At 54.2% G+C, this 19475-nt stretch overlaps 2 protein-coding genes across 2 annotated transcripts in view; one reads left to right on the top strand and one right to left on the bottom strand.

The window, feature by feature from the left end:
- The window catches only part of LONP1 (lon peptidase 1, mitochondrial), a 17950-nt gene extending 5707 nt beyond the window's left edge, over positions 1 to 12243 (bottom strand). The window contains exons 1-9 of the mRNA XM_081805267.1: positions 11786 to 12243; positions 8678 to 8766; positions 7899 to 8018; positions 5888 to 6116; positions 4147 to 4208; positions 3447 to 3576; positions 2901 to 2984; positions 1594 to 1814; positions 578 to 783 (exon numbers count right to left, since the gene is read on the bottom strand). Coding sequence (XP_081661393.1) covers positions 578 to 783; positions 1594 to 1814; positions 2901 to 2984; positions 3447 to 3576; positions 4147 to 4208; positions 5888 to 6116; positions 7899 to 8018; positions 8678 to 8766; positions 11786 to 12217 — 1573 coding nt within the window. The 5' untranslated portion in view covers positions 12218 to 12243. The remainder of the gene's footprint in view (positions 1 to 577; positions 784 to 1593; positions 1815 to 2900; positions 2985 to 3446; positions 3577 to 4146; positions 4209 to 5887; positions 6117 to 7898; positions 8019 to 8677; positions 8767 to 11785) is intronic.
- A 929-nt stretch (positions 12244 to 13172) lies between these two features.
- The window catches only part of CATSPERD (catsper channel auxiliary subunit delta), a 29880-nt gene continuing 23577 nt past the window's right edge, over positions 13173 to 19475 (top strand). The window contains exons 1-4 of the mRNA XM_081805274.1: positions 13173 to 13246; positions 15182 to 15236; positions 16067 to 16143; positions 16482 to 16548. Of these exons, the coding sequence (XP_081661400.1) occupies positions 13173 to 13246; positions 15182 to 15236; positions 16067 to 16143; positions 16482 to 16548 (273 nt within the window). The remainder of the gene's footprint in view (positions 13247 to 15181; positions 15237 to 16066; positions 16144 to 16481; positions 16549 to 19475) is intronic.

Here is a 19475-nt window from a genome sequence, read left to right on the forward strand (position 1 = left end):
GCTGTGCAAGGGACCAGGCATGTTCCGGAGGGGCCGAGTGAACTGCAGTGACCGCCTGCGGGTGACCAGGGCAGCAGGCCGAGCTGCTAGTAACCCCTTCCTCCCACATCCTGGACCGTATTGACCCTCTTGCCGCTCCAGCCACAGCTTACTGGCGCTGAGGCAGGCCCGTCTCAGGTCGTCAGGCACGATTCTTGTCCCTCCTCGGAAACCCGAGGCCCCTGGAGCAGACGGCCTGGCCCAGGCTGCCCTTGCCGCCTCTGAGCTGCTCCTCCCCCTGGAGCCCTCCACCTCTCCTCTCCTTCCTCAGCCTCTGCTGACCCCCCCGCCAGCCCTGTCTTGGCCAAGACCCTCCCGGAGCCTAGACCAGAAATTCCGCAAGGGGCTCCTCTGAGACTCCCCCCCCAAGCATGGGGGGAAGCCTGGGTCCCAAGTCCAGATCACGACAGACCCTGCTGCTCAGAGCCCGCCCTGTGTGCTCAGAACAAGTGCCTGGGAGGTGGGACTGTGGCGCCCAGGGGAGGCTTCGAGAAGCCCATGCCCAAGGACCTGCATGAGGGGTGCAGGCGGGCCTCACAGGGACGGGGTGGGCTGCAGGGGGTGGGAAGGCCTGGGACCCAGGGGAGGGGTGCGGGGGACCTCACCAGGATGCGCTTCTTGACATCCTCCATCCCATAGTGGTCCTCCTCCAGCACTGCCTGGGCCCGGGCCAAGTCCAGATTCTCATCGCTGTACTTGCCCCACGGGATGGACGTCAGCCAGTCCAGATAGTTACGAGTGACACTGCCAGAGGACAGACCAGAGCTGGTAAGCGGGGCCCAGCTCACTGCCCAGCGCGGCCGCGGCCAATCCATGGTGCCAGCGCCCGCTGACCCCGACGCATGAACCGCGCCCAGGGTGCCTCAGCTGGAGGCGCCGATAACCGGCAAAGGCCGCACTGTGGGCGCTGCCCGGCTCCCAGCCCAGGGGCTCGGCCTTTTCCTGGCCCAGACATGGCGAGCACGGGGACTGCTCGGAATCCCATTCCGTGGAGGTGGCAGGAGACTACCTCACCCGGGGCACGTGGGACACAGGGCTGGCTGGTGGCAGGTCAGCGCTGCCCCAAGAGCAACCCCAGGTTGGGAGCTGCGCACCCACGGGGCAAGGCTGAGGCCCCGGGAAGAGACGCTGACTTCCTGGCTCTCAAGGGCATGCAAAGGAGGGCACAGAGGCAAGGGGGCAAGGGGAGGGGTCCTGGCTGGAAGCACTGCTTAAAGCCAGACATCCCTGGGATCAAATCCCTGTCCCCATCCACCAGCTCAGAGGCCCTGCTCACTGACTTGACTTCTCTAAGAGGTAATTTCTCCAGCTGGGAAACGGGTGACAAAAAAAAGTGTGTTCCACACGGGGGCGCCGAGAGGACCATCACACACCAAGTGCTTCTCAGGTGCCCAGCGTGACTAGAGGGTGCCCAAGGGACCCACCCTCCCGACCTCTGGGCCTGGCACCCTGGACCCTGCCAGGTCACCGGCTTTTCCGAGGCTGAGGCAGGAGAAGGGGGCCGCCTTCGAGGGTGGACGCCATGTGGACGGACACGGCCCCCAGGACGCTCACTTGAACTCGGAGGAATGGTTGTCCAGCAGGCCCAGCTTGCTCAGCTCCTCATCCACTACGTCCATGACGTGCTTGGGGACCACGAGCTCCTTGAGCCGCTCGCGGAACTTCTCCTCAATGGCGTCCTTGTCCTCCTTCTCCAGGCCCAGCTCCTTCTTGATGATCTTCAGCTGCTCCTGCAGGAGGTACTTGCGGTGCGTCTGCTTGATCTTCTCCTCCACCTGCAGGGGCCGAGGGGCCGCGGTCAGAGCACACGGGAGGGCACACAGGCATGTCTGTGGACTGCCACGGGCTGGGGGCGCTGCTTCCTCCAGACAGTTAGAAGGAAACGCCGAGCGGCCGCTTCCAACCCCCTCCTCCTTGAACCCAGTCTCCCTGAGCTAGAAATAAACAATGCCAAGTTCCAAGAGAGGAGGGGATTCGCTCTTTGGGCCTGACTGCGACCAGGTGAAGCTCGCTTGCCGCTAGCGCACCTCCCAAAGGCGCGGACCTCCTCTGGATGGACAGGGCTGCAGGCAAGGGCTCGGAGGTCGATGAGCACCAGGGCCGCCTACAACCCCCACTCCTGTGTCCCATCGGAGGTGCATTAAGAATTGCCTTGTGCCGGGGTGCCTGGTGGGCTCAGTCGGTGGAGCATGTGACTCTTGATCTCAGGGTTATGAGACTGAGCCCCACACTAGAGGTAGACATAAATAAGTACTAAAAAAGTGGCGGGCGCCTGGGTGGCTCGGTTTGTTAAGCATCTGCCTTCGGCTCAGGTCATGATCTCAGAGCCCTGGGACTGAGCCCTGCATTGGGCCCCCTGCTCTGCAGACAGCCTGCTTCTCCCTCTTTGTCTTTTCCCTCTGCTCATGCTCTTTCTCTCTCAAAAAACAGATAAAATCTTTTAAAACAATGTTATCAAATAAATCTTAGAAAAAAATTTTTTGAAGTTGCCTCGAGCTAATAACCAAGTGTTAAAAATTTTCCAAGTAAAGATGTGACCTGAAAGTTTTTTTCCAAAATAAAGTAGAAACAGCGAGTCAATTCTGAAAAACAACATGACTGGTAAGCACCAACGATCCAGGCAGCCCACGGATTGGGCCACAATCAGGAAGGGGGGCCACAAACGGCGGAGCCTTGGGAAAACGGATTTTCAACCTCTCCCAGGCTGGTCCCCAGTGTCCGGCATTTTCCCAGGATGCTGAACCTAGCGCACTGCTCTGCCGTGACGGAGGGCATCCTGGACTGCAGAGCTTCCCAGCCCCGCCCGAGTGATGCCCGCACGGTACCCTCCCTGGGGAGGCACGTCCTCAGCCCGGGCTCACCTCGCGCCCCAGGCGCTGCTGCAGCTTGCTGAGCTCAAACTCCTTCTTGAGGAGGGAGAGGGCCTTGTACAGTCGCTTGGGAATCTGCCAGGAAAGGGAAGACATAAGCGACAGTCAGAAGTCGGCATCTCTCTGTGCACGGTGAGCATGTGGGGGGAGCAGGCACCTCCCAGACGGAGCGCAAATAGGGCAGAGTGACCAGGCCACGTGTCACCAACCCGAGACAACCTGCTCTGACCCAGCAAGCCCAGTTCTGCAAACACCTCCTACAGATAAAGTCCGGCACATCTGCAAGCTGTGGTCGAGAACGTTCGTAGGGGCATGGCTCCTAACAGCACAAGACGGGTGGGGCCAAATATACCACCCACTAAACAGAAGGCACCACCTGGAGGGAATGCCAGCAGCCGCGAGAGAGACGGGGGAGCAGGGTGCGGCCTGACAGACCCGTGCGAGCACAAAATGGAACTGTAAAGCAGAGCTGGGGACAAGCAGCCAGGCTGGGAGGCCTCCGACCACGCAGATCAGCACGGGCCAGGGCGCACTCACGCTGGTCTCCTCCAGGACGTCCTGCAGCTCGTGGGACTCAGCTCCGGTCAGCGCAGCGCCCATGTCGCTCAAGTAGATGGGGTTGTCTACCACCCTCTGGCCGGCCTGCATCATCTGCAGCACAGACTCTCTGGAAGGGACAGAGGATGCTGCCACGGGGTGCAGGGATGCTGCAGCAGCCAGGGCTGGGCCCCTGGCAGGAGCGCTGGCCTGAGTCTCCTTCCCCTGGCAGCGAGGGTCAAGGTCCTGGGATGCCCACGGAAAGCCAGGTGTGGAGTGGTGAGGCCACCCGTCCTAGAATCACGAGACTAACAACCCCATGCCCAGACACAAGCCCCCTCCAGCAGCCATGGAGTGACCTCCAAGTGAGATTCCCTTCCTCCACCTCAGCTGATGACAAAAAGGCTTCCGGCCAAATCCAAGGCCGTTAGTATGAAGGAGGCAAAGAACCTGCACTGGTTAAGGCATCTCCCTCCACCCTCCCCTGCAGGGCCTCCCTGCCGCAAGGGAAGCAGGATCTACTCACACAGGGCTGGGCTCTAGGCCCTGAATCTCTGCCCCTGGCAAGGTTTTCTATCGGGACAACACTCTGAAAAAACCTCCCACCAACCCAGCTGCAGAAAGAGGCAGACAGACCCCAGGCTGGCCTCAGGGAGGGTCGACCACACACCAGGACTAGGGAATGGCACCGGAGACCAACCTGTAGAGCGGGTTCAACGCAATGATGTCCCGGATGGTCTTCACAATCTCAGCGGTCAGGGCCTGGCAAACAGGGAGGCAGCCGTCAGTCCCTGGGTCCAGCAAGGGCCATGGCCCAAGGAGCCCCTACCACCTGGCTCAAGCCAGGTAGGGCCTCAGATGCCCAGGAGCATAGCCTGAATCCACCAGTCATGGGGACTCAGGATCAAGACAGTAAAAATGAACACCAACGCCTACCTCCTTATACCACGCTCAACCTTGACCTTAGATCAAGCCATTTTCAGAAAAAAAGGAGGACGGGGGTTTTTTTACTCCTTATTTTTTATTTCAAGCACAAGTCTCACAACCAACACTCCCCTCCTCAACTTCAGCATACTCTGGTTTGAATCTCCTCTCTGGGGATGTGCCGGCAAGTCACTAGGGCTCTTGGCCTATCCCCTCCCAGAACCTCAGGTCCAGGCTCGCCCTCTGCTGTGGATACCACAGGCATCACCGCCACAGCGAGGACAGTGATGCTCCTGGCGGGACCATGGACGGTTTATGGGGTAACCATCGGAACCCGGTGATTTCCAGAAGGTGGCTCCCAGCATACCACACCCCAGTGAGGGCACAGGTGGGAATGGAGAAAGCATCCAGCCTCTAGTTAGGGGTTCGTCCCTGAAATGACGGGGCTGACCTTCCAGAAGGAACTCGTAGAGAGCAGCTAGAGGCCCATGGCGCTTGCACAGACGAGCATGAGTGTGCAGCCTCAAGTCTCCCGGATTCTTTTCCCTGGGGCATCTATGAATTTCGCCGTGTTTTTCTCCCACTAGCGATCCTCATAGGAAACTCTAAAGCTCTGCTGCCCAGTCCAGCAGCCAGGCATAGCTACTCACATTTAAATAAATTAGAATCAAGACAAAACCAGACATTTCGTTCCTCAGTCGCACTAGCCACAGATCGAGCACTTGATAACCATGGGGGCTAGTGGCGCAGAACCAGAGAACGTTTCCACCATCGTGGCATGGCCCTGTGGGTGGGACTGCTGCCCTGGGCAGAGGCAGCCAAACCCCTCCCAGCGCCCGGGGCAGACATCACCAATGGACCACAGGATTCCTTCCCCCCAAGCTCAGAAGCGCCCAGAACTCTGTTCAACACTGCGCCACGACAGCAGACCGAGGCTGCCGGCTGGCTAGGCACGGCGCGTTCTCCCCAGGGAGGCCAATGATGACGAGACGCGCAAGGGTAACGAGCCTTCGATGACCTCTGCCTTTCTTCACCCCCCACCTGCCGGAGGCAGCCCCCTGCCGCTGCGGCACCAGGAGACCGGGCAGGAAGGCATCACCCACCACCTAGACAGCTGGCTCGCTACGCTACGATGGCGGCAGGCAACCTGCATCTGGGCTCAAGGCAGCCAGAAGGCTGCTGCCTGCCTGTCTATAAGCCACGGGGAACAGCGCGTGGGCCCTGCTCCCACTCCCCAGCGCCCTGGGCTTGAGGGAAAGGAGCCAGTATGAAAAGAAGGCTGGGGGCTCCTGCACAGCGGACACCGGCTGGACCCAGGTCACAACCCTGCCTCCTGCACACGGGCAGCTAAGGGCCTCGGCACATTTCCTTTACCTTCTGGCTGCCACTTTCTTCCTAGACTTTGGGGGGGGGAGGGGAAGAGCACATTTTGCACTCCACGAGAACCTGACAGCCTAACGGGCTAGAGCCTCATGTCCCCTGCCCAGGGAGTTCCGTGGGCAGCCGCAGCGACTTACTTTCACTTCTTCCGTGACCTGGAAGTCCTCGTGGACGACATTCTCCACCTCCACCATGAGCACCTCGCTGGGGGGCCCCGCAGAAGGTTCTGTCATCACCTCTACGTGGTGCCCACCGCTCAGCTCCTCCTCCGCCTTCTTGCCCCGCTTCGTCTTCCTGCGGGGATTCTGCTTGTTTTCGGCTTCAGCCTCCTTGGGCTCCACCTCCAGCTGTCTGTGGATGTGAATCCTGAAGATGGAAACAAGGCAGACGTGAAGCTGCAGGGGCTCCCAGCGCTGACAACGGAGAGGCCCGCTGGGCCCAGGAGCTGGAGACCAAGCTGCTGTCTCAGAACCCCAAAACAAGCACCCCCCGCCCCTGGCACACCGCTGGCCTCCAGCTGACCCAGCCACTCCGCATTTCACACCAACACCCGCTGTCCTCCGCGAACATCTGAAGTCTGCCGGGTAAGCCAGCGGCAACCAGCTCTGGGGCCCATCACAAGCTGTCTGCTCCACCAAGCGCAGCCCAACTCTAGGACCCCACCTGCCCCTCCCTCGGCCTGGAGTTCACCAGACAGCAGCTCCTTCGTGTTGCTCAGGCCTCAGTTCAAGGGCACCTCCATAAAGAGGCCCTCCCTGTCCATTCCATGTGAGGTCCAGCCCCCATCTATGCCTACTCCTCACCCTGTCCATCTTCGCATCCCCCCAAAGCTCCCACCACCGTCAGAATTCAGCTGGTGACCTGCCTTGATGCTCACATCCTCCCCTCTTGGGATGGGAGCTGGGCCCCTGGCCTGTTTCTCCACACCCAGTTACCTACCACCTCCACACCCAGGTACCCAGCAGACATCAGAGGTTAAGTGACATGAGTGCAAACATGCCACCTCACCTCTTGGCTCTGTCCTGTCCCACAGGGTAACTAACTGCCACCTTCCCCAGAGGGCCAGCCTGAGAGCTGGCGGGGCGGGGACCCAGTGCCTGGCTGACCCCAGCTGACTGCACAGAAAAAGTAGGCCTGGCCCTGGAGCCAGCAGGACTCCTTCCATAAGGTACCTCATAGGTCAGGACAGCACTTAGTAGCCACCACCGTTTCCATTCATTTTGTTGCATCTTCCATTCCCTCCGGCTCACAAATCCCCCCAGGGGATAGAGCGGCAGCCTCTTTCCTCTAACATAAGCAGATGAAGACGGGCGTGGGAGCTCCCTGCAGCGGGACGGCCACCGGGACCTTTCACAGAGCCAGTGCCTAACACAGCCCGTGTCCCCGAGTGTGTCCTGGGGGTGCTGCCTTGCTAACACCAGAACGAAGCTCTGGGAGGGAGAAGGACCAGAACTCGATCCTCAACAAGTGCCAATGGGCGTCTCTGTTGAGGGGCTTTTCACAACATTTACTCCGTTAATGGCTCAGGCCTCAGAAATGTTTCCCATGTGGATTTGACTGTGGCTCTTGACAAGCATCTTGAGGACCAGTGTTTCCTGGAACACACGTGAAAAGCTGGAGAGCTTCAACCCAGCGGGATCCTGCAAATTTTTCATAATTAACTGTGACAGGACAAGGATTTAAACTGGGCTCACATGCTGCATGCAGCCCTCCGGCAGAGTGGCTGTGGAAACTACACAGACTGACAAGGAAACGTGTCTGGTCGAGTGAAAAACCGCGGCGCTAAGCTGGACATCCAGCATGATCTGCACGCAGACGCAGACAAGGCCACTTGGGCAAAAAGCGGGCATGCCCAACCATGAACAGCTGACACCTAGGCATGTAAGCCTACCGAAGCTGGGGCGTGAGGCAACTTACTGTTTAGTATCTGTGACACGCCTGTGAATGATGTGCATGAAAGATACAAACTGTCACTGACCACCCATACTGCCACTTTAAGAGCGACCCAGAGGTGACCTGTGTCCGCCATCTCCAGCTTTGGTCTAGCTCCTACAAGGCAGTAGGGCTGAGCAAGGACAGCCGGTACCAGAACCTGGGGACACTCAGTGCCTCTGCCCCGCCCCATCCCACACACTCGGGGCCCCTCACCTTCTGTGTCCCATGACGATCATGCGCAGCTTGTCCCCAAGGTCTTGCATCTCGTGGATCTGGACAAACGTCCCCGTGTGGTAGACCTCATCCAGACTCTCAACCACGTCAGACTCGTTGCTGAGGGACAGGGACACAAAGGTGCATGGTCACAGGCCCTGATTCCCAGTGGGATATCTCGGGCGAAGAGGGAGGAGGAAGAGAAGATAAACACTCCTGCCAGCCTCCACTGGAAACCGAGGGCAACCTCCTCGCTCCTGCAGGGGCTGCAGGACCCCCCAGAGCGCCTGCCAGCTAAGGGCGGCCCCCGGCTGCCGCTGCTGCACACAGGTGAGCAGCTGCCAGGCGAAGTCAGCTATAAGGACAGGCCCGGACGGAACGGATCTCATTCCACACCTCCCCCTACAGAACGTACCTTCTAACTCAGAAGCGCAACTAATTCCCACCTGGAGTCAAGGTGGATGTACCTGGAGCCGTACTATCCGCCCACCTAGCTCTGCTCTCAAGCGACCTCACAGGCGGGTTGACCACCCAAGGTCCTGGAGATTAATATCCGCCCCCCTCCAACAACTTGACAACACATGAAACCTAGAGCCGAGCCAAGTCTTCAGCCCAGACTAAAAAAGTATGCTTGGATCTTGGCCTTGTGCTTGGTAGGTTTTGCTTGATTTCTTCCAGGTCAAAGGTCAGAGGTCCAGACTACTCTACGGAGCAGGATTTGTGATGAGCTGCACTCCAGGGCAACTTCAATGATGAAGTGAAGGAAAAGTTACACTTACTTGTCATCCCTCTTCAGAAAGACACCGGCGTATGGCTGGGCAAGACGGACTTTCCTTCTCAGCAGCTCAACCAACTTCTTATTTTTAACCTAGCATGACAATGACCCCAAAGTGAAACACAGGGCAGGTTTTCTAGCTGATGTTTTGACAGCAGCTCTAGCATTTTCTGGATTATTCTCGAGGCTATACTAACCTGATCCAGGACACTAACCAACACAGTCCAGGAAGTCCCAAACCAAACACACATACACATACACACACACGTAGAGAATGTAGTGGGACAGGTTGACAGGGCTGCATTCCTTGGGGGTTTCCCCTGCTTACTAAAGAACACTCAAAGTAGACCAATGGCCAGAACCAAGAAATTGATTGCACTTCCAATTTCAAGAGCTTTTCAGAGATGAAATGTCTTGGCTTGAAAATCCAGACTATTCTGATTTTATCAACGTCAGAAGGACAACACTAAATGTGCACAATTCAGCCGTGGCCCATCCCCCAGGCCACAACTGCCTTCAATTTGCATCGAAAGTATTTCCCAATCACATCTACACCCTTTTGATCAAGGCCTGAAAGCCTCGGGATGACAATGCATCATCTTGATGTCATTTCAATGACAGGGAAAGGGCTAACATCTTCTAGGGACTTCTGATGGGGCAGGAGCACAGATGTCCGTAAGGCTCAAGTGATTTCCTTCCAGCCCATTAATTCCCACCCCAAACCCTGATTACACTGAAGGGCCCTCAAACTTCAGCATGCATTGGAATTACCTGGAAGACTTGCTAAGACAGATGGCTGGGCCCCAGCCCTGGAGTTTCTTGACAGAGGAGGCCTGGAGTTGGCCTGGGAATCTGCATTTCAAATGAGCTCCCAAGCGATGCTGATACTGCTGGCCTCATCAACACAGTTTGAGAACCAGTGTTCTAACTCATCCCTTAGCAGGCACTCTTAACTTACAGTCCCGGAATTCCTGACCCTACAGATGCGTTTTTCCCAGGGAAAAGGTCCACGACAGCAATCAGGATGGGTACATGACCCACCACATATTAAGAACCACTGATCTATACTGAGAGGCCACTAATACGGGGAGAAACTACAGGAGCAACTTAGCCCCAGGCCGTGTCAACCACACAATCAAGAGTAAACACAGCTTTGTTAACAGGTCCAGAAACCTTTTCCCAGTGCCATGGAAGTTTCCCTAATTCCTCTCTGGTAACAGCTGAATGCTGCATCTTAGCACTTGCTCCTCTCTTTGGCAGGATTCCTCGTCGTCACTGACAAGGTAAAAACAATAGAAACACAGTGCATACCATGTGCCAGTCTCCTGCTTTCCGCAGTGTTTCATTTAACCGTCCTGGCTAACTCTGGGTGGGGAGACAGAATCTCCTGGAGTCCTCCTCTCTGGGCACAGGGCACAAGAGGCATCTGCCACTTTGCAGGGCTGAGGGGACCGTAGCTGACCACTCCTGGCCCCAGAGGTCGGCTGGGGTCAAGGACAGGAAAAAGGCCTCCAGGGCACACTTCTGAAATGTCAGGAGCCTACCACACAGGAAATAGCAGCAGCTTCTGATTAAGGTATGAGGCTATACCCCTGACACAGATGGACTGACCTCCCCGACCAGCTCTAGGAATTGAGGTATGATTATGAGGCCCATTTCACAGATGAGAAAAAGAAGGCCCAGAGGAACAGCTTTCTGAAGGTGAAGGAGCTATGGGTGGTGGAGCTAGGATATGAACCCATAGGCTCTGGGGCCTGCAAGTAACCACTACTCAAAACCAAGGAAGACCCTTGGGAGAGTAGCTCGGACACACACAATCAGCAGGTGGGAGAGGAGGTGGAAGGGGCTCCTCCGGTCCTGAGATTTATTTAGCAGAGACTAGAGTATGAGGGAGAGGCTGGAGAGTGAATGCAGAGGCTGATTCATCATATGACCTTGCTCAGTTAACAGATAACCTTTCACCAAGGACTCTAATTTCCACATTGTTTTTAAAAAATGGGGGGGGGGAGGGGGCGACTGGGTGGCTCAGTTGGTTAAGCGACTGCCTTCGGCTCAGGTCATGATCCTGGAGTCCCTGGATCGAGTTCCGCATCGGGCTCCCTGCTCGGCAGGGAGTCTGCTTCTCCCTCTGACCCTAACCCCTCTCAAGTGCTCTCTCTCATTCTCTCTCTCTCTCAAATAAATAAATAAAAGCTTTAAAAAAGGGGGGGTGGAGGGGGGGGACAGGGAAAAAGGAAGCCATCTGGGTCCTTCCTACTCTAAAAACTCAAGTTCCTTGCACTCATGTTGCTTTCTATTACATCACCCCAGTCCATCATCCCCATTCCCTTAGCTCTTAGTCTGAAACGATCTTGCTTAACGTCTCTTCCATCAAAATACAAGTTCCTTAGGCACAGGGATTGCATCTGACTTGTTTGCTGCTGTATCCCCAGTGCCTGTTACATAGCAGGTCAAGAACACTCTTCTGAATGAAAAAACCATGGCTGCACCCCTCTGAGAACATCCTTCCCCCACCTTTTTCCTAAGTCTCCTATACTCTATTCCTAGCTTTATTATCCCTATAGCAGTCGTTGCCTTCCAACATGTAATTTACCTACTAATCTTGTTTATTGCCTCTTGTATCCCGCTAGAACGTAAGCTCCAGAGGCAGGAATTTTTATCAGTCTTGTTCACTGCTGTATCCCTAAAAACCGTACCTGGAACGTGGTAAGCGGTCAAGAAATGTTTAAGGAAAGAATGAATCCTGATCCCAAAGGGGCTCGAAACCAGACTGCAAACCGCCCCGAGTAAGAGTGTCACGAAACATTTACCAAAACCCGCAGAAAAGTAACTGGGCCACAAGACTTTTCGGTCCTTTCCAGCATCGGAGAGTTCCATGACTAAGGCTCTAATTGGGCAGTCTTAAGTTCACTGGGTTCATCAGGGATCTGAAAGGGGGAGGAATCTGGCTCAAGTTCACCAAACTAGCGAGAAGGCAAGGACTCGAACTCCAACTTTTAAGAAGCTTCATGCCTGGAAAAAGTTGTGGCATGAGGGTGCTCAAGGATCCCTCGGTCCAACCCGCTGCTTGAAGAGCTGGGGAAACTGGAGCCACCGCGGGGCTACTCATTACCTCGATAATCTTGATGAAGCGCGGAAACACCGGGTTGCGGGTGACGGCGATGAGCGGCAGGTGCGGGAATACCTCTGGAATCGTCATAGGAGTCAGCGCCGTTATGATCGGGCCTTCCCCGCCCCCCGCGCTGGCCCCCGAGCCCGCGGCTCCATCCTCCGCGCCGCCCTCGGAGGCATCCTCGCCGCTGGAGAATGCGCCACCGCCGCCGCGGCCGTTCGCCTCCCAAAGTCCCCGCCACTGGCCCGCGGCCACGGGGCCTCGGCCCCACAGCGCCCAGGGAGGCGAGGCGTCGCAGGCCCGCCGGCCTCTGGGCAACCACACTCCGGCGGCAGTCAGAGCCCGCCCCCCGGCGGGGGCCAACAGTGGCCGCCGCAGCGCCCAACATCGCGCAGCGCCCCACAGCCGCACGTAGCCTGTGCCCGCCGCCATAGCCCGGCCATCCTGGGGACGCACAGGACTTGCGTCATCTCCTCTCGCCCGGCTAGTGCGCACGTGCAGTGCCGCGCGTGCCCAGGGACCCGCGGGGGGAGGGGGGGGGAGGGGGCGTGACCCGGAACGGAAAGCGGCGGGGGTGGGGCCTGCAGGGCTGTGGGGCGGGGCTCAACCTTTTCACCGCCTCGGCCTCTTCCGGTCTCCCTGCTGGCGCGCTGGAAGCCCCTTCGGCTCACGTGGAGGGCTGTGGGCGCGCTGCAGGGCTACTGAAAAGCGAGCCGCTGGTGCTGCAAGAGCAGGTGTGAGAACGCGTAGGCAGCCCTGTGCATACACTTGGGCTTAGGCGCACGGGCGACATGCCCTCCAGCTCTGGAGCGCGATCTGGTTGGTGGATTCGGGTTTCCCGGGAGACGCTGTGCGCATGCTCAAACTAGCCAGCCCATGGGTGGCTGTGCGCCAGATGGAGCCCTCCCTGGTGGCGGGTTCCTTTTTTTTTTTTTAAAGATTTATTTATTTATTTGAGAGAGCGAGAATGAGAGAGAGTACATGAGAGGGGGGAGGGTCAGAGGGAGAAGCAGTCTCCTCGCCGAGCAGGGAGCCCGATGCGGGACTCGATCCAGGGACTCCAGGATCATGACCTGAGCCGAAGGCAGTTGCTTAACCAACTGAACCACCCAGGCGCCCCTGGTGGCGGGTTCTGGAGACGATGAACGCATGCTCAGACTGGAGAGAGCCTGAGCGTCAGTGTGCGCACACCCAGACGCTCGAGGAGGGGGGGCGTGTTGTGTGCGGCTTTGCGTTCCCCGGGAGACGAGGTGCGCATGCTCAGACGCCAGGCGTCCCGCTGGCGGCTGCGCGCTCAGGTTCAGGCTCCAGTCTGCGCGTGCCCAGACTGTGAGGCAACACCCAGCGGCGGTTGAAGTGCGTTGGTGGCGGTGGTTCTGCGTACAAGATGCTGGTGTCGATGCTGCTGGCGGCGGCGATCCTGCGGCTCTGCTTGCTGGCCAGAGCTCAGCCGCTGTGCCGGTGGGGCTGCCCTCCCCAGGGAGGGGTGCTGCCCAGGGTCGGGGGGGGCCCGGCTCGTCCCTGAGCGAAGCCTCCCCAATCTCGTTAAGGCTTCCCAGTTTCTTGTTCTAGAAATTGAACTTGCTGTTTCCCGTTCTTTCACCCCAACTCCTCCGGCCTATCGCAAAGTCCCCCCACTGCCACTTCAGAGCTTGGGCCCGATTCCCACCCTAGGAGCCACGTCCGCTGCCGCCCTAGCCATGCGCTTCTCTCCATCGCCCACTCCCGCAGCCAGAGGGATCATTTGTAAACCACTCTGATCTTGTCATCCCATTGCCCTGATTCTCTGTGGCGCCCAAGATAAAACCCAAGTTCCTGGCCCAGTCTACATTTCCCCGCATGATCTGGCCCGGGCATTCTCAACAGCTGCGCTGCTGACATTTAGGACACTCTGGGGTGGGGCTGTCCTGTGCTGCCTAAGATGTTGCGCAGCATCCCTGCCCTCCACCCGCTGGATGCCAGTAGTACTTCCTTACCCAGGCTTGACAATCCATCAAGACTGTCTTTAGGCACTGCCAAGTATCCCCTGGAAATTTGAGAACCACCGATCTGGCCCCTGCCTACCCCTGAATCAGTGCTCCAGTCACACCATCCTTGAACAAGCCGAACTCTGGCCATAGCCAGCCAGCCTTGGGGACAGGGGAGATGGCGCTTGCCACTCCCTCTGCCTAGCACACTTTGCTTCCAGATTTCTCCATGGCGGGTTCCTGATCCTGGTTTAAGGCATTCTGATCCCGACTTAAAAAGCACACCTCCTTATTTAAAGCACTTCCCCCCCCCCCGCAATGGCTTTTTCCTATCAATCACTAATTTCTGTTATTGTTTTGATAAATTTTTTGTCTGTTGTTGTCACTAGAATATTAGCTCTATGAAGGTGTGGAGTATTTATCTCACTCGTTACCCAGAACATTTTTAGATTTCAGTAAATATTATATTAGTGAATACTGTATGGAGGGTGCCACAGGGGTTAGATAAATGCTAACGCCCAGTTCCTGTCCTCAGGGAACTCCTGCCTGGAGTAAGCTGTCATATTCAGCAGGGCCCTGTTTGCCCATGAAATAGTAAATGTGCGCTCCTGGCGCGTGGCCTAACTTGGTCTTTACAACAGTTGTCATGGAGCAGTGAGTCCTTAAACTTATTTTTTTTTTTTTTTAAAGATTTTATTTATTTATTTATTTGACAGAGAGAGACACAGCAAGAGAGGGAACACAAGCAGGGGGAATGGGAGAGGGAGAAGCAGGCTTCCCGCAGAGCAGGGAGCCCGATGCGGGGCTCGATCCCAGGATCCTGGGATCATGACCTGAGCCGAAGGCAGACGCTTAACGACTGAGCCACCCAGGCGCCCCTCTTAAACTTATTTTATAGACGTGAAAACAGACCCAGCAAAATTAAAGACTCACTGACTTAAAGACACATAGCTAGTAAGCAAAAAGTAGAGTTTTCCAGTAAGATTTACCAATGGGATTTGTCCCAAAGTTTAGAAAGATTGGTGATACCCAATTCTCCCATTTCCTCACACTGGTTCTCCAAGTGTGGTCCTGGACCACAGAAGCATCACCTTGGAATTTGTTAGGCTTGCAATCCCTGGATCTACTGAATCAGAGACTTGGAGGTGGGGCCCAGCAATCTATCCTTTATCAAGTCTCCAGGTGCTTCTGGCGTATGTCAAGCTGGAAAACCTCTGCTATAAGCTATAAACTCTACCAACATTCTCCAGCCACCAATACCCTCCATCTCCCCGCCCCTGGCCACAGCCAAAGAGAGAGAGAAAGAAAACCCGTAACCCTAAAGCATCAGGAACAGGTATTTGAGGGTTAACCCAGAGATACCCTGGTAGGAGTCATGCTGAATATTCAGTAAAAATGACAGATGGTCTCTCTTGTCACTTACCTCTAGTAATCACACAGTGAGGACAGGAAAGGTGTTTCATATCAGTCAGCAAATTCAAGGGGTATGTGGCTCCATACTTCTCTCTCTCTCATTCTTCACTTTCAGAACTAACACTTGCTAGTATTTCTCGGGCGCCAATGATGTGTCAGGCATAGAACATTATCTAATCCCTACCATTGGACTTTGAAGTGGGGCTTAACCTTCCCCATTTCACTAAAAAAACTAGTTGAAAGCGATCAAACGACATGAAGAAAGCCAGGAGATGGAAGTGGGTTTAGAACTCAGATCCCCCTTTTCAGTGTTCATTTGCCACATGAAGCAGACCCTTACTTTGCTTACATGACATCCTGCAAGAAGGGACTTTTTTTCACCCCATGTGTGCCTACAATGCAGGAAGAAATATTTCACCTGTTAAAAAATGTGTTTCCTGTTGACATGGCATTATTTCAGAAGTGATGTCTGCATTTCTAAATCCTCTCCAAGCGCCTGGTCCCTAACATATTACCATTACAATTCCTCATCCTCTGGTGTCTCTTTCAAATAACTCATGATCTGTAAATAAGCAATAACATGTGCAAGGAATGCAATGTGATATCAGTAATTATCCTGTGAAAATTTTTTATTTTGACATAATTGTAAATACGCAGCAATTTGCAAGTATAGCACAGTGATGTCTCAGGTACCCTTCACCCAGCTTCTTCCCTCCCCTGCCCCCCACGACATCTGATGTCACCAGAGTGTACTAGGAAAACAGGAAAATTACATTACATTCCTATTATGCACCTACCTCAACTTCACCTTTACAGTTTCAATGTTACACCAACTGTTGGTAAAAACTGAAATTGTTTTTCTCAGCTGTTCATTATTATTAAGATTTGATTATCTCTCTAGGACCAACTGTATTTTTCATCTACGAGAGCACACTTGATTAAACATCCTTGCAAGAAAAACATAGCCCTGTATCTAGGGTAAGTGACCATTTTACATACTGTTACCTTCCTTTTTTTCTTTTTTTTAAAGATTTTATCCATTTATTTGACAGAGACACAGCAAGAGAGGGAACACAAGCAGGGGGAGTGTGAGAGGGAGAAGCAGGCTTCCAGCAGAGCAGGGAGCCCGATGCGGGGCTCGATCCCAAGACTCTGGGATCATGACCTGAGCCAAAGGCAGACGCTTAACGACTGAGCCACCCAGGCACCCCTGTTAACCTTCCTTTTTATTAACACATTAGATTTGCCCAATTCATCCATTCAACAAACATTAAGGAAGATGGCTCTGTCCTGTGTTGCTGGGTGCTGGCCTGTAGGGAGTTCATAGTCGGGGTGGGAGTCAGAGGAAGAGAAATGAAGAAACCAGCAAATAAAAGAATTACGGTATGGTATGGTACCACCTGTCACAGATCCTGGATATAATTAATCATCACAGAGGGGGGCACATTCAAAGAAATGGGAACACTCTGCCCAGCGTGCACTTGGGGTCATCAGGGTGCAAGGTTAGAAAACCAGATGTGTACACCATACTGAAATGTTTACTCCTCATCCTCAGGGCGATGGAGGATTGGGGGCTACACAATTTGTGTTCAGAAGGATTTCAAGAGCCCAACCCCCCCCCCAAAAAAAGAAAACCCAAAACAACAACATGCTAAAGCCTAAACAGAAGGCAAGGCTATAATAGAGGAGCAGGAGGGGACTCAGCAGGACTTATCAGTTCTCCTGGGGTGTGGAGAATGGAGGTGAGCAAGCAGTTTAAGGTGGCCCTCAAGTTTCTAGTGTAAGGAACGGGTTGGGGGAGAGAGTTGGCAGTATGGGATGGCTTGCTGCTTGCAAGACATTGAGGACACATGAGGCCAGAGATGGGAACAGAAGGTCATCTACATGTCAGTGGTAGTTCTGGCCGTGGGCAGTCACCTAAGGATCCCATGTTCATCGGCCAGAGGTTCTGGTGAATCTTGATTTTACAGAGCAGGTGGGAGAAGAGAGAGAAATTGGAACATAGGAGACAAAGAAGCTAAGGAAGCCAGGAGCCAAGGAGGAGGGAGGGACGTCACAGAGAAGGCAGAGCACGTGGGTGGGGAAGCAACCAACGAAGCAGTGGGACAGATGGGAGAGAAAGCAAGGACACAGAGGTCCAAGGCTTATGTCACTCTCTGCAGAAGCCAGGACATTCTGGCACCTGCTACAATGTGGATGAACCTGGAGGATGTTAGGCTCAATGAAATAAGCAAGACCCAGAAGGACACATCCCGCAACCCCACTCCTGGAGGTCCCCAGAGGAGTCCCGTCCACACAGACAGAGAGGAGATGGTGGGAGCCGGGCCTGGGGCAGGGGGTGGGGAGTCTGTGCTTCACAGGGACAGAGTCTCAGTTTGGGGAGATGGAAAGTTCTGGAGACAGAGGGTGGGGGTGGCTGCAGGACAGGGTGAGTGTGCTTCATGCCACTGAACTGGACATTAAAAATGATTATAATGGCATATTTTATGAATATTTTATCACAAATCATGAAATACACATATTGTGTGTGTTACTGCAATTCAAAAAATTAAAAATTTAAATTAATTAAAATTAAATACAGTGCAGAATCCACGCAAACTAAGCACATTTCAAGCACTCAGTGGAGTGATGGCAAGCGTGTCGGACAGCTCAGGGGCAGAATGTTTCCCTCATCACATCTGCTTTAGAGCAGGAGTCATAAACGATGGCCTTCCAGGCCAGAGTCAGCCCCGCCACCTGATTTCGTATGGCTGGCGAGTTAAGAATAGTCTTTACATTTTTATATGATTGAAAAAATCAAAAGTAGAACCATATTTTATGACATGTGAAATGATGTGAAATTCAGATTTCTATGTCCGTAGTAGTTTTACTGTCTGTGGGGGCTTTTGTGCTACAAGAGCAGAGTTGAGTGTTCAAGACAGAGGCCATGTGGCCCCTAAAACATTTCCTCTCTGTCCTTTTACAGAGGAAGTTTGCCAGCCCCCTAGCTTAGAGCATAACATGCTTAAATGATACCCTGATGCCCAGAACACATTGCAGTCAGAGAGGGTCTCATTCCAACAGCTTCTGGCAACGAGACATTCTAATGCTTAATACAATGATGAAAATGTCACTTTTTGCCTGTAGTGTTGGCGAGGATGAGGGCAAACGTGGATGAGGCTAAGTGGGTTTGGACAGTTTGGCAGAATCTGTCAAAATGTTCAACACACATTCTCCGACACAATGATCCCATTTCTTGGCAGTTAAACTAAAATTATAATTTGTTTATGTTGCTGGTGCGTATGCTTCCTGAGACCTTTGTCCCACCTGGAACCTCTCCCTAGAGCGTCCTTTCCTCTTGCAGTCAGGGGGAAGAGCATTCCAGGTGGCAGGGACAGCATGTGCAAAGGCCCTGAGGCAGGACCTTGCTTGATTTTTGGAGGAACAGCTCAAGGACAATGAGTGAGGGGAAGGAGTGAAGGGAGATGTCAGCAGTATCAGATCACACGGGGCTTTGTAAGATGTGGTGACAAATTTGGATTTCAGTGGAAAGCCACCAGAGATTAAGCAGGGGAGTGACACAATCTGACTTCTCTTTTAAAGGACCATTGATTGTTGGGTGCTAAACAGGAAGCAGAGAGGTGAGACAGCAGAAGGACACAAGTGAGGGGCTGAAGCTGTGGTCCAGCGGGAGACCAGGGAAGCAGCATTGGAGGGAGATAGGATTAGGAGAGTAGTACTTGGAAACTAGTGGCTCAGAGGAGGAGGGGTCTTGGGGCCAATCAAGGAAGGCTGCATGGAGGAAGGGGCATCAGGGACTAGCTGAAGCCCAGGTAGGATTTCAGTCCCTCAGGGTGACTGTGTAGGGAAGCTCAGTAGTGCTGAGGGCAAGAAGCCCTAGGGTAGGGAGACAGGTAGAGCTCAGATCATGGACCACCCTGTAGGCCAGTTAAGAAGTCTTGCCCTTGATCCTTCAGGATATAGGTAGCCAGTCAAGTTTTCTGAGTAGGAGCGTCGGCCTGGCTGATGCCAACAGCCACTGCCTTTGGAGCTGGCTGTTATCTTGTGCTATAACATCATGATATATCTAATTTAAACATGTTTCCTGGTTTCTTTCCCTTGTTTACAGACATCATATTTTGTTGTCCACATGCCAGTCTTTTGCAAGACTGGCATGAGAGTCCCCTACTTTCTAATATACTGTTTCAAACTTTTTTTAAAAAGATTTTATTTATTTATTTGAGAGAGAAGCACAGAGCCAAACGCAGGGCTCGATCTCACAACTCTGAGATCCTGACCTGAGTCGAAACCAAGAGTCAGGTGCTTAACCA

Source organism: Leptonychotes weddellii, chromosome 1 (assembly GCF_054177405.1).
Source record: "Leptonychotes weddellii isolate Sample4059 chromosome 1, ASM5417740v2, whole genome shotgun sequence".
Taxonomy (NCBI): domain Eukaryota; kingdom Metazoa; phylum Chordata; class Mammalia; order Carnivora; family Phocidae; genus Leptonychotes; species Leptonychotes weddellii.